Below are 14,109 nucleotides of genomic sequence, written 5' to 3'. Positions count from 1 at the left end.
CCGCCGCTCCGACTGCAGGCTGCGTAACAACCGCTCCAGAAAGCGAAGGGAGTGCTTAATTGAAAGGGAAATTTTCAGAGAAGCAGGAGACAAGTTCCTGCGCTGAAATGGAAGGGGGGGGGGGGGGTGTGAAGTATCTTACCCTCACGCCACCCACCGCCAGCATTCGCCCAAACAACAACAGTCAGTGGCACAGCATCACTTCTCGCAGTAGAGTCAACACCTCTTCCCCCACACCATAAAATAAAGATCTTTAGCACCACAGCACACAGAGTGCTGGGCACCCTGGGCAAGGCCTGACCAAAAGGGGGAAGAAGGGCCAGTTATTACATCACCCCCTCGTTTCCTGCAATACACTACACTTTCCCTGGGAATTCTTCTGTTTATCTTGCAGGATCTAAACATAGCCTACTGCTCCACTGCCCAGGCACACAAATTGTTAGGGAAAATGGCAGTATCTCTCAAATAACCTATAGTTTAACTATTGCTTAGTAAAGGATCACATGAAGAACTTCAAAGAGTGAAGCTTGGGAGTGTCTGAGGGTGAACACACACCCGTACTCCCCCCACCACACATCTTTGGTCTAGGGAAAGAAACAGACTCTTGCTTATGAACCTAGGAATTCAGCAACTTCAGGGGTGGTAAAGGAAAGACAGCAGTCAGTTATGTGAAAATAAAGAGATTCTACTATCCTGAAAGAGTTTTTTTATGCTATTAGTCATTCTTTTGCACCCAAACTCAAGGTCTGCACCTACCCACACCCCCCCCCCCATGCCAATAAGTGCAGCTGATGTCTCCATAGGGAATGATACAAAAATCTTGACCTTTAAAATCACCATCTCCATTCTGTTCACCTTACAGTGGAGAGGGGAGTACCAGGGGTACTAGTTCAAAGTCTTTGTTCTGGTTCACAAAGCTTTCTGTGAAATTTGCCCTTATTGCCTGAGGAAACATTGAGACCGCGATGCCTATGTCCCCTTTGAGAAGTAACAAACACATGCTTCTCCACTTGCATATTTTGCTTAATAAAGGCACCCGATCTTTTTACTCATTTGCCCAAGTCCTGAACAGATGGACAAAAGCAAAGTTCCAGTTCTGAATACAGCAGAAAGTCACTTCTGTAGGGCTTTGGTCATTCCAGGGCAAGTGAAGGGAAACAGGATCATGGCAGTGGAGGTGAAGTTTCAGAAACTGTGCAAGTAACATTGAAAAGTCTTTCTGGGGAGGTGAGTCGCAAAGGGAAAGCTCAACTCAGTGCTAACTCCCTCCAAATAGCTTCCCAAACACTTGTGATGTTCCACTGTTTGCTTCATTATTAAATACCATCATGCTTGGTGTGACTGCTGCAGAAGGAAGCAACTAGTGTGAAACTGCATCTTGCATAAAACTGTCTTCCAGTCTGTTCGTGGAGGAAAGTGATGGACAGTACCCTGCAGGAGAGCCCCCCACAAGGCCGAGAGACTTGAAACACCTGCTTTGAGAATTACTTCCAACATGAACTTTATGACATGCCTTTGTGTTTATTTCTAGACAAAAAGCATTAACTTAGCCTGAAAGCTGGGCACATGCATTTCCACATGACAAACAGCACGGGAAAAAAAACACATTCAAATCTCACCCCACATAATCCCAGATTCAGCCCTCATTAGGTCCAACCTATGTTGGATGCCTGGCTTGGACTCTGCTTTTCTCCATGAGATGCTTTGCATCTGTGGCCTGCAGGTTGTCAAGGAGGGAAGCAAATCACAATGCTGTAAAATGGGTCAGGAGACCTGCAAGCTCGGCAAATCTGGGACAGACTAATGCTGCAGAGTCACATGTTTAGAAATCAAAGCTCAGGCAAGAAAGGTATTAAGAGATAAGCAGTCACGTACTTTTTTTTTTTTTTTTTTAAATAACATGAGAGTTTGGAAACTATCAAAGGAGACAGACCACTTAGAAGAAAGTATCTGTTTAAGCATCTGGCTTGCAGGTACAGCCACCTCTGCCACAATCCAGCTGGGATCTGCTCTCTCAAATCCTCGCAGCAGGAGCCTTGGTGAAGGGACCGTGGATCACCCACCATCTTCAGAGAACCCCAAGCAGATGACCCCGCTTGTCACTGCTATTTACAGTCTCAATTCCATTCCACATTCACTTGACTGGTCCACCTGTGTCAACTAATGCTGCATGGGCAAGCCCTTTCCTTTTTCTCCATCCTTCGCACATAACCACTCCGGGGGGGGCAGGGGGGGAGATATTAAAATTTAAGTAAGGTAACAAAAGAGCATATGTAGGTATCAAGAGAGATAGGCTATGCACAGCCACCCTGTCCACCTCCGCAGTGCTAAGAATACTTAGAAGGCAAGTTGAATTCCAGATAAATTATCTACCTACTCCATCCCGAGCATCCATCCCACAAAACAGGAAAATGGGAAAACAGAAAAAAGCATAGTCAGAACCGTGGCTTGAAAGATCCAAACCCATTTCCAGCTCTGCTACAGAACTCTATTTTGAAAATGGGTAAATCCTATAATCCATGTCTTTTCACCCACCTGTGGAACTACAAGTTGTAAGGAGACATTCCTTACACGGTTGTAATAAGCATCAATGATACATCGTTTTGGATTGTATAAATGTCAATATAAGTGACAAATCTTTGATGACTACGTTTTGCATGCAAAAGACCTTTCCCAAGCCTTTGTTATTTTGGTAAAAATTCTTTATTTTTCCATAAGAAGAGTAAAAAATAGCAAAAATAGTAATAAAAGCATAAACATTGTTTTTCCTTTTAGTTTGTTTTCATGTTTCATGAAAACAAGCATAGTGATTGAAAACAGCGAAAGATTTCTGAAAGCGGGTGTCTTTTTGGCCAACATTAGCTATGACAAAATCCTGAAAACACCACAACAATATTGTCTCCTTTATGTCTCACCTACCATGGCCTCTCCTCCCTCGCCTAAGCAAAATCTCTGAATTCAACAGCAGCTCTGAAACACACAGAGGTGCCCTTCACTTCTGCCGAGAAAGGCAGTAGTCCCCAAAGTACAAACGCTTAACTAGAGCGCCAGGATCATCAAACAAGTTGAGCGCCTACAGCTTCTGTAACCCACCTCTCATCAGCCCCGGTCCTTCCTCCCTCACCCACACCTCTCCCTCTCTACAGGATGCTGCAGTTGTGCCTCTCATGGCCCTCTGTTGACTGCCACCTCTGTGCCCGTATCAAAACTGCATCTTTTGCCTCTTGCTAAACACCACCCTTCTCTACACCTGCTCCTACTTCCTTCTCCTCTCATTTCCTTCTTTATTTTCTATCCCTCCTCCATCAGCTATTTCATAACATTTTTGACTGCCTTCACATCTTTGTGTTGTGTTCTCTTCTCAGCTCCCTTTCATATCTAAAGTCATCAGATCACCTTCTTCCCTCGCCTCAACCCAAGTTTTTCATGATTTCTTCCCATACCAATCTCCTTCTTTGTACTCGTTCGTATTTGACCTATTTACAAAGCCACATGTATATTTTCACCAGTGACCGCCCTTCATACGGGATGTTAGATTAAATGTTCATAATTTTCCCTTCTAGCCATAAAATCTGTAAGTCAAAGAATTTGCTTATTGCAATAGAATTTTGATTGTTTGGGAAAGGGGTCTCCTTTTTTAATTGCAAAATATTAGCTACATCATTTGCTAAGCACAAACAGTAAATAAGAGTAAGACAAGTTTACATGGTGTCTGTTGTCCTGCCTCATCCCCTGTCCCTTCCCCCAGGCAAAATTCTCAAACTTCAAAAAGGATTAAACAAAATAATTTGGATCCTGGCCTACTGCCAGTAACATTTTGAGTACTTCTGGTCCAGAGCAAGAATACCATGAATACAGCCTCCCTTGTGGCTTCTGGTTGCTTCCACCGTCAGTCAGGATGAGGAAGTCAAACAGCACACACAAACACTAAAAACAGCAACAGAGTAAAAACCATGCAGAACTTTCTCAAACTGAAGACAGACTTGGATGTTATGAGTAGCAGAAAAAAGGAATTAGAAAAAAGAATGGATGCTTTCCTGACCTGTAACTGTCAAGGTGCCGTGAACGAAAAAAAAAAAAGTTAGGACTGTAATACACAAAACCAGAGTTACTTTTTTTCCTGACCTCCAGCTTGGAGGAAAGAAATACTAAATGGTACTGTCCGGATGAGACAGTGCTTTACATGCCCTCTGCACAGGCAAGAACATCTGTACAAAGTGACAGACAGTAATGAATTAGGTCTTGGGTGTTCTCTTGCATTCTGGTCAGATGGCAAGAAACAGGCAATTTGTACGCAGCATTTATGTTGCCTCCCTTGTCAGGGCCTGGATGAAAGCTGGAAGCACAGAGGCAACTACAGAAATTAAAAGTCATACAACAATATTTAACAATTAGCACTTTTATTCACATACCAGCTGTTTTGCATTACGCTATCATCCTTTTCCCCTTACACATACTTCTCCGAGCAATTCCAGCCTGAGCAACTGCTATCTAATAAAAGCCAAGGAAATAATCTCTAAGCAAAAGCTTTGCAGTACTGTAAAATAGGCATCTTGTCTAGCTTCACTCATCATTCCCATTACAGCTCATAAGAGGAACACATTTCCTTCAAGATGGAACAAGTAAACCAGGTGCTTAAATATCTCCCCCCACCGCACCCAAAAAGGTCTGAGGACTTCCCATGTATGTACTTGCAGTACAAGGAACAAGAACCTTTCAGGATCAGGGCAATGAAAGGCAGCTCACTGATTTATGTTCCTCACTTCCACTAGCTGATTACCTGGAAAGTGATTCATGCTTTCCCAGGAAGCATTCTAGCTTCACATTGGCCTGATTTCCACCCCCCCCCCACCCCCCCCCTTTAACAGGTTAACTACTTTTCCCATTGGCACTCAGCAGGGAGCAGGGACAAAACAATCAGGGTTAATCAGGGTTCCTACTTTTAGCAGGGCACCATATAAGCAAAGCTGCGAGGTGACAGGACACCATGTGACAATCCCAAAGCAAGGTGCCCCATAGCATACAAGGGACAAAGTTTTCTGATTCCACTAACAGTTCTGAAAAGGCTCAAGATGAGGATGAATGATTGATTACCCTGGGATTAAAACCACAGGCTACAAAATAGTATAAGCTGCAGTCCTCTATTTTTAATTCACTAAATATGGTACCATTCTTCAGCATGTCAGGAAATGCCAGTTCTTGAGATACCCTGAAAGGTGCCCCAGCAGAAAAGGAAGTGACAGTGCAACACAATGGAGAGCAGCCGTGGAAGTAACATCCTGATATTACATCCCATGGCCGCTTTTGGCATCATGTCAGACTGAGAAAACAAATCTGTTAAACCTTCTCAGTTCTTTGCTAGCCCAGGGCCCAGGCTAACCCCAGCAGAAATTAAGCAAAATGAATAGCACCCCTTGGAGGCACCAAACCAACTGTAACAGAGGTAACAGACACAAACTCAGAAAAGAAAACAGACCATGGAAAAACATTTGGGTTTCAACACAGAATAGGGGACTAAACATTAGCACTTGCCATAGTGTAAGTCCAAATAAACCTGTACACATTCCAGTAATATTTCCATCATCACTAATTTCCAAGACATATCTGGTTTAGAAGGTTCAAACTAGATTCAGTTTTTCGCTCAAGATACATTTTCCCAAAAACATATTATTTCAGGGCTTTTGATTTTTTTTTTTTTTTCAGTTTTCAGTACATTCACACTAAGATGGTGCTTTAACACTGTAGATCATGTTTTCCTTTAATTAAAACCAAGAAACTATAAAAAAACCCCAGGTACAGACAAAAAGAATTTTAAAGTGACTTTGTTGGTTTTGTCTTTGAAAATGTCTGGTTTTCAACATAGAAAAGCTGGAGTCCCTCAAAATGCCACAACAGCTGCAATTGAAATGGAGTGTCATTTTCAATTGGCTCCAATGCCACTGGCCCTTCAGCATTCTCAGTGGTAATTTTTTTTCAAGTACTACAACTGTAAGTGGGTTTGCAGTGACAAGCCGTTGAAGCTTGAGCAAACATGATAGTGAGGATGATTTCACCTTTATAAAGCAACATTTATCCAGAAGTACTTCACACCATTTATTGACAGACACTAAAAACCTCAAAACCTGCACTGACATGCAACCCAGTCCCAGGGCAAAACAGGGCAGCTGTTCACCAGTGTCACCCAGGCTTCTGGAAAACAGAATTGAAAAGTCTACAGTATTTAGAGAAGTCTATATTATTTAGCAGAAAGAAACGTGAAAAAGGAAAACTCAAACTCAACTTGAATTCTAGCCAAGACATAAGAATAAGCCCTACCATCTGTTAACACCACCACGGGGGGGGGGGGGGGGGGAGGCAGGGATAACCATGGACTTCTACCCCCAGGTAGAGCAGTCGCCTCCTGGAACACAGCATGCTATAGTGCCACGCTAGAGCATCCAGTTCAGTGCAAGCTCAAAAGAAGGAGTTTTATAACTAGTAATGCCATTTCCCACTCTTTCCAAGCTACAGCTCTTTTCAACCATGCTTAATTTCAGACCCTGCTGAGATAAAAGCACAAGATACATTTTGCAGACACATTCCCTGCACTTTAACCTTGTTCTGATGCCAAGGGAAGTCACATTAGTGGCAGGCTCATACTAGAAAACAAACCATTTGCTATGAAGACATAACCAGTGGTCCCTGCTGCGAGATACAACCAGTCAATGGTGAGGCAGCCTTGTGCTTCCCAGGTCTCACGTGGGCTTCATGCTGAAGCCATGCATGGTATACATCTCCCATTTCCACCTCACAAGCCCATCTCAATCCATCCAGTTCCATTCCTACAGATTTCCAGTCTGCCAGCCCACAGGAAAGGAAAACCTACAACCTGGTAAAAAGCAAGCAGCACAGGCAACAGAGAAACCTCACAGAAAAGGGCGGATGCATCTATAAGCTCGAATTACTTTCTCACTCGGCACTCCGCCGAGATCCTTTAAAAAAAAAAAAAAAAAAAAAAAGAAAGCAAAGAAAGAAGGCTGCCAAAAGGCATTTCTAGTCACACAACATCCCGGGGAGTGGGAATCCTGCCCCTAAAGCACCCTCTAGTGTCCCTTTCTCATACAGCAGCAAAGCAGGCTTCTGCCAGCATCCCCACTCCCTTCTTGGCTTCACGGACAAACTGCCACTGACAGTAATGCAGACTCCTGTATTTCTCTCCCACCCACGACCTTCGCCTAGAACATAAACATTTCAAGATTTTCTCAAATCTTACAAGAAAAGCAACAAACAGAGACTGTGACCACAATGTAACTTCCTCCCAGAACCTGAATCCCATCATCAACCCCTGCACTAGTACTACTCCCAGCATCAGGGAAAAGGATCAGGAGAAAGTAAATATGTTGATAGACAAAGTAAGAAGTTGCCAAGCGAAACCACTTACGCACAGTGAGGCCGGCAGCATTTCCATCCTACCTTTGCTGTCGCCATATCAGACGTCTCCATGTTTTCTGCTTGGCCTATTAGTAAACAAGAGCATTGAAGGAGAAGGGAGGGGAGAGAAAGGGAAAGTCAAAAGAGGATGAAGAACAGAAGACAAACAACTTGACAGGAGGATGAGAACAATAAGAAAATTACTTAAGAGCTAGTCCCAAGTTTTCCCTCCTGCCCCCAAAGATGGGCAGAAAAAGCATCTCAAGCAGATGGTCCCGATTTAGATACTTGACTGGAGTCTGGCACATGACCTCAGTCATTGCCACCCTCCCCCCTGCCCCAACTCCTCCCCCCCGCCACCACCCAAAGGTCTAGTAGGATGCTGAGTAACAGAGAGGACCCTCCTCCCAGCTTCCTTTTGAAGCCTGAACTTCTGCAGGGAGCAGGCAAGTCACCCATCTTCCAGACGTGCTGCTCTTTCTCCCTCTCGCTCTATGGGAAGGGAGAGTGACACAACCAACCCCCCAAATGGGTACTTAAGGAATCAGGAGAAAGGAAGAAAGCAAGTGGGTTCTGGGCAGTGCACAGGTAAAGGAGGAGTGATCAGACATGAGGAAGATGGAAGTAGGGAAGGAAGAGGCAGCTTCTGAAAGGAAAGAGTGAAAGGGGTCAGCCAGACAGGTAGAGAAGCAATGGGGCAAAATAAGCATACCAGAGACAGACCATTTAAAGAGAGAGATTTGCACGTGCAGAGAAAAAAAACGCAAGGTGGAGGCTAGTCATCTGCACCCTACTGAGAACACTCACCTCAGAGTAACACTCAGAAATGATTGGGCCTAAACTAGGAACTCTTTGGTGCACACTCTCAGCTCAGACTGAAAAATATCAAATCATCATCTAAGGTAAAATTTGTCCCAGCATCCAGAGGCATCCGTAGCTGCCGGGGCCCTGCCTGGCCGAGGCGGGCCCGGATTGGCGGAGTAGAGTGACTTCACGCCGCCCCGTTCATCACCGAGCTTCTCCCTCCCCGGTCCTGCAGGCTCCTCCTGGCCTACTTTACTACAGTAAATCAGTCTGGAGCCTATTAGCTAGCCAGCCCAGGAACCGTTGCACGCAGCTCCTCAGAGCTCTCTGGCACTAGCAAACCAGACAGACGTGAGCAATCCTGGCTGGGAGGGAGGTAGAAAAAACACTGCAGAGCTCAGTCAAATTAAGAGCCTCTGAGGGCTCGAAACATCACTGCTTGAAAGTGCTTATTCATACAACACTGCAGCACGCTGTGCTCAGGCACACAGCAGGCACCACAGTATAGTACACAAAGACAAGGGGCACCGGCAAATGATTTACAACACGCTAAACTGTTTACACACGTTGAAGGGCAGCTATGTAGTCTCTGCAAAACCATACCACTACTATTCCCTTGCGCACAGGCATACACACATGCACACACATCCCCAGAGCAGACCCACTGCGTTTTATTATACTAAGTATTTTGCAGTCCTGCCATTAGTATGCACTGGAATCTATGTAACAGATGTCACTATCATGCAGATGTGCAACGTAAACAGTAAAGAGGGCCCAGCAATCCACAGAGAAACAACATTACTTAGCACTTAAACCACCTCTAACAAGGGCCATCAGTATACAACATACACAGAGAACACTCCCACCGAGTCCTGTCTTGGCATACAGGAAACGTGTAATTCTGGTATGTGTTTCTGTCGTGATGCATTCATGCAGTCACCTGCTTATACAAGTCAAGGGTGGCACACTTCACCCTTTTACTCAGTATATTCAAAATACACCAACCTCATGCTTGTCAGGGACATAAAGCCCGTCTTATGAGCATATACATATTTCTCTATCTCCATCCCAAGCATTGCTGTGGATATAATGCAGCTTCAACATACCCGATCCAATGCCACGTAGGAAAAATACCACCACAGCACCAGAGTTAGTTACACGCACTAGGATAAGGATTGTCATCCTTATTGTGCACTAGGTGAATTTCCAAATACCTCCTATGCTATAACATTGATGACAGTAGTCCAAAAAGTAACCATAAGACATTCAGTGGTTACAGAGATAAACAAACACCAAATGCACACACTGTGGACAATCTACTCCCCAACCCCTCTTTTATGGGGCCACTGAAGTCCCTTAATGGCAGCCTACTCATTTGTGTGCATTTTGCTACAAGTATTCCCAGCAGCAGGGGGGGGGACGGGGCGGGGACCGGGACAACCCAAATCCATGAAGGACCTTCTGCAAATCCTAAGCTAGAGAACCAGTAAAGCCTGACTTAGCAATTCAGAAAAAGCTGAATTTCCATGTTGCAGTCTTTTTACATCAGAGGCTATCTGTAGTTCCAGCAGGGTGCAATAGCTCACGAACTTAAGAGCAAACAGGAAACATCTCCTGAGGAAGTCCACTTCTCGGAAGGGTACAACCCACTATGACACACTTGAGGTCTGGGTAAGAATTCAAAGCTCTATAAATAGCTACAGCAATAGTCATGTTAGCTCTGGGTTTGAGCTCATAATTACTTCCAAAAAGGTATCTTACAAATAAGAAAACATTGCTTGTTATAAGCACTACCTGCAAGTGTCACTGTCCCTTCAAACAGTCAAAAACTATCACAACTTGCAGCCGTTAGGGCATCCTCTGTATAGATGCATCATTGTGGGTTTACTAGTGCCCATCATTACAGTTCTAGCTTTCCTCTAACCAGAGTCACCTCTGAAAGATTCATGGTAACAGAAAAAATTACTTTAAGTACCCACACAGTGGAAACAAGGGGCTTAGAAGGCTCAGACAGATTAGTTCCCTAGAAAAGGTGCATGACCTGCAGGCACAGAATGCAACATGCTACCTGTGAAGCACCACTTCAGCTACAATTTGATTCTCCCATATGGCAAGAAAGGAAAGTCTGCAGGATTTGAGGGAGCAGTTAAAAAAAAAAAAAACCAAAAAAACACACCACCAAAAAAAACCCCAAACAACCAACCCTGTGCCTCTGTGAAACATGCATGCAAAACTTGTTAGTAACAGAACTAGCAGGAGGGAAACCTAGAAGCAGGTCAGGAGACATTATGGGGAGAGAAAAAGAGCTGCTACAAAGAATGCCAGAACGCAAGGAAGACATAGTTTAACTGTTATGCACCTTAGTGTACAGGTGTACAGATCCCCAGGAAAATGTGCCAGATGGATAAACTCCTGAATCCTTTCCGAAGTCAATGTTCTGCAGCTCTACAGCCTCTGCTGTCAGAGAAAATCATATGCTATCACAGCATCTGCAAGCTAGGGCACACCTCCATTTCCCGGGGTGGGGGGGGGGGGGGGGGGGAAGGGGGGGGCAGGAAAAAAAAAAAATCTCAGAAGGGACTCCCTCTTTGCTGCAGCAGCTCGGAAGTCACATGAGACTTCATTTCCAGAGAGAAAATATGCATTTCACACTCTTGGCATCATGGGAGCTGTAGTCAAACTGTACACAGAACAGAAAGTGCCCGTTAGCCATTTCTTTCTAAGCTATGTGAATACAGTGTTTGTCATGGCATGCAAGTTAGAACTTAGGGTCTTGGAAAGGACAGCAATGTAGAACAGCACCACAGCAGAAGCACTGTACCTTCAGCTACCCTGGAAGAAGAGAATGGAGAAAAGATCCCCTCCATCAAAAGGTGAAGAAAAATAATTCCCTACAGAGACTTTGGAGAAGGAAGAATACTATTGTGTAAGGAAAAAGAGGGTCAGTATCAGGAGGGTAGAAACTGGGATGATTCAGATTGCTACTGCTGCTTTCTTGAGCAAGAGGGCTGCTGCTTTCACACAGAGTCTTTTGGCTCTTTTTCCCTTCATTGTCTTGCATGTTTTGAACTCTCAGCCTTCCATTTGCTTGAGATGGCGCAATAACCTCTCCCACCCCAGAAGAGACTCATTCACTCTGAAAGGGGCAGGCTAACAACAGAATACTTCATGACTCATGGCATGCTTCATAGAGAAATTCCTCCTTGATGTGAACTTGACAGGAAATGAAAAGCCATCTTCTAGTTTTTACTTGCCTTTGCAAATAACTTGCAGCCACTGGTGAAAAGGCAGTAAGACTTCCTTACCTTGGGCAGAAGTATTATGGCTTGATCATCTCCCTTTTCATTTAGGTCAAGTTATTCTGAAATAACTCATGGCATGAAAGAAGTCACATCACACCATAGCCCAAGTCCTTAACAGAACATGATTTTCACTCAGAATAATGCTGAACATCTTGTCTTTACAAATCAGAGTACTTTACAGTGCACAACAGCCAAGACACTTTGGATCCTTTGTAACTTAGGTCTTTCAAAAGTACATCAAGCTAAATCTTTATATGGAGTCCAACAACCTTCAGTCTTTGGGCTGACACTGCCCAAGGGATAATCCATAGACACACATAGGTAGCACACCAAAGAAACAAAGCCTTCTGTAGTCATCTGGACCCATGGGGCATCTAATATAATATCCTATCCTGGGCAAAAAACTAACCTCATGTGTTTCAGATAAATGGGTGAAAACCTTGTAGCAAGAACATACAACACAATATTTTGGCTTTACAAAGAAAAACCCTAGAGAAATGGCTGCAAATTCTTATGAGGAAGAGAAAGGTCCTGGATCCTTCATTTTTGAAACCTGAGACAGAAGAAAGTAACTAAAGCAGAGGCTCCAGACCCAGGTCTTAAATACAAGCTTCCAGTTGGCAGACAGAGAAGTATTCCACATCAGCATTGAAAGCCTCCTACAGCCCAAGACACTCACTACCCCTTGCATGTTCGAGGGGTCTTCCAGTAGCAGTGGCATCAGCAACAGGGCAGAACAAAGGATGCCAGGCTGCAAATACAGAAGATGCCTGTTTTCCCACAGTGTCACATACCACAAAGCTACACTCCATTGGGGAGCCCAGAATAAAGATCCCTAGTTTCTGAGGGGACTGATGCATGGCAGGTGCTGCACAAAGCAACAGCCTGCTCAAACTCACATAAAGAAGTCAGAGTGCTTACATCTCTAAGCCTGAAGCAAAGATTCTTTTTCAGAGTAAAGAAATAACAAAATCTTACAATGCTGGAAACTTTGTTAGACTCATATCCCTCAAGCAGGCCCATATTACATATGGCCTACCATTTAAACAAGAGGAAGGGGTTAGGAAAAGAAAGCACATAACAGAGCATACTACAACCAAGGATTTGGCAGAAGGTACTTCAGAAGGAAAGGAAAACAAGCAGCAGAAAAGGCTTAAGAAAAATTATTAGGTCAAACTTGCAGGAGAACAGGGGAAAAAAAAAAAAAGCAGAGGGGCTCAAGGACTGACCTTGGCTAGTACCATTACAATGCCTGACCTTGTTATGATGCATGGTGCAGTGGGGAGACGCATGCTGCCATCTTATCACCAAAACGCACAACAAATACTCTGCAAAGGCCAAGAAAGAAATGGGTGGGAGGAAAAACAAGGAAAGAGGAGAAGGAAAAGAAATGCGGAGGTCAGTGAGCACTCACACGGTTACAGTCATCTGCAGAAATGGGGAAGTCTGTCCAAGTGCCAATGTGCTCCCCAGCACCCTGAGGAAGCGTCACTTCAGCAGCAAGGGAGCAAAACACTGTTGAATTGAAAGAGGATAGAATCCCAGCTTGTTTACACACGCACAGTAGTTTTGGGGGAAAAGTGGCACAGAGCAGTGACCTCAGAATCCACCGTGGAAAGATGTAATTCCACCACTGAGACAGTTCTAGGACCGCTTTTGCTGATATTATTGTAGCCACCGCAGTTGGCCTCAGAGGAAAGGAGCAGTGACTAGGCTGATGAGAAGGCAGAGCTATGGAGAGATCTCCAAAGAGCTTGATCTGCGCAAGAGGCACTGGTCTTCCTCTGCTCTCAGATTTCTTCCATCACAGGCAATTCAATTTTAAAGGCACAGCTGCCTTTAAGTCTCTGCCAGATATGCTGCTGCTATGAGATAAGACACAATTAAGAATCCTCTGTAGAAACAAAAAGAATTTGAGGTTAATTACCAGAATGAAATTCTCAAGGCCAGAATTAACCAGCTACCATTTTCCTTGAACTAGGCTGTCCATTACCAGGTGGAAGCTAACACAGCTTTTCCCAAGTCTCCTGAAACAGGGGGAGAATAACTGGTTGGAGCATCAACACCACCACCAGTTTTCTTCTTGGTAAAAAGCATGAGTGTTTAGCTCAGAAGGAAGCCAGAGTATGGCTTGCAGAGAGAGAGTCCATAAAAAGCATGTTCCAAGCCCAGCTTGACCCATTACAAGGAACTTTTTCTTCTCTTTGCCTTTTCTGCCAGGACTCTCTGATCCACTAGTAAATAGAGCAGCCTGTGCAGCTCAGTCTGAGCTATCAGGTCACTACAGGGGAACCTGTGTACTTTATGCTTGATGATTCAGGTGCCCCCCGTGTCTCCCACCAACAAACCTGCACCAATTAATGCTTCTTTCCAGGGACACACAGATGAGCACTTCTTACTGTGTCCAATGCTCTGCTAAATGGGGTTCATCTCAGTGTGGAAAGAAGTATGTAGAGACAGGCAAAATACAAAGTTACAGGGATCTCTTTGTAAAGTATGTAACATTTAACTACCTCTTACTTTAAGGAGCTCCTCTTTGTGGAGTGGGTTTCCAAATAGCATCTCATTTCCTATGGTCATGGAATGGAGCAAG

At 44.3% G+C, this 14,109-nt stretch overlaps 1 protein-coding gene across 18 annotated transcripts in view; it reads right to left on the bottom strand.

The window, feature by feature from the left end:
• Positions 1-14,109, bottom strand: part of GRAMD1B (GRAM domain containing 1B) — a 144,156-nt gene that overhangs the window by 68,352 nt on the left and 61,695 nt on the right. Inside the window, exons 1-2 of one of the 18 annotated variants that reach the window (XM_030023658.1) lie at positions 8,218-8,254; positions 7,453-7,496 (exon numbers count right to left, since the gene is read on the bottom strand). The exons of 16 other annotated variants lie outside the window; for them this stretch is intronic. Coding sequence is in view for 1 of the 2 variants with exons in the window: in XM_030023664.1 (XP_029879524.1) it covers positions 7,469-7,496 (28 nt within the window). In the remaining variant the exon portion in view is untranslated. Of the gene's footprint in view, positions 1-7,452; positions 7,497-8,217; positions 8,255-14,109 lie in introns of those variants that run through there. One more of the 18 variants, XM_030023664.1, reaches the window with a different exon arrangement.

This window comes from Aquila chrysaetos, chromosome 8, assembly GCF_900496995.4.
Source record: "Aquila chrysaetos chrysaetos chromosome 8, bAquChr1.4, whole genome shotgun sequence".
Classification (NCBI taxonomy): Eukaryota; Metazoa; Chordata; class Aves; order Accipitriformes; family Accipitridae; genus Aquila; species Aquila chrysaetos.
Note: the sequence above shows the minus strand (reverse complement) of the source record. Positions and strands in the feature narration are given on the sequence as shown.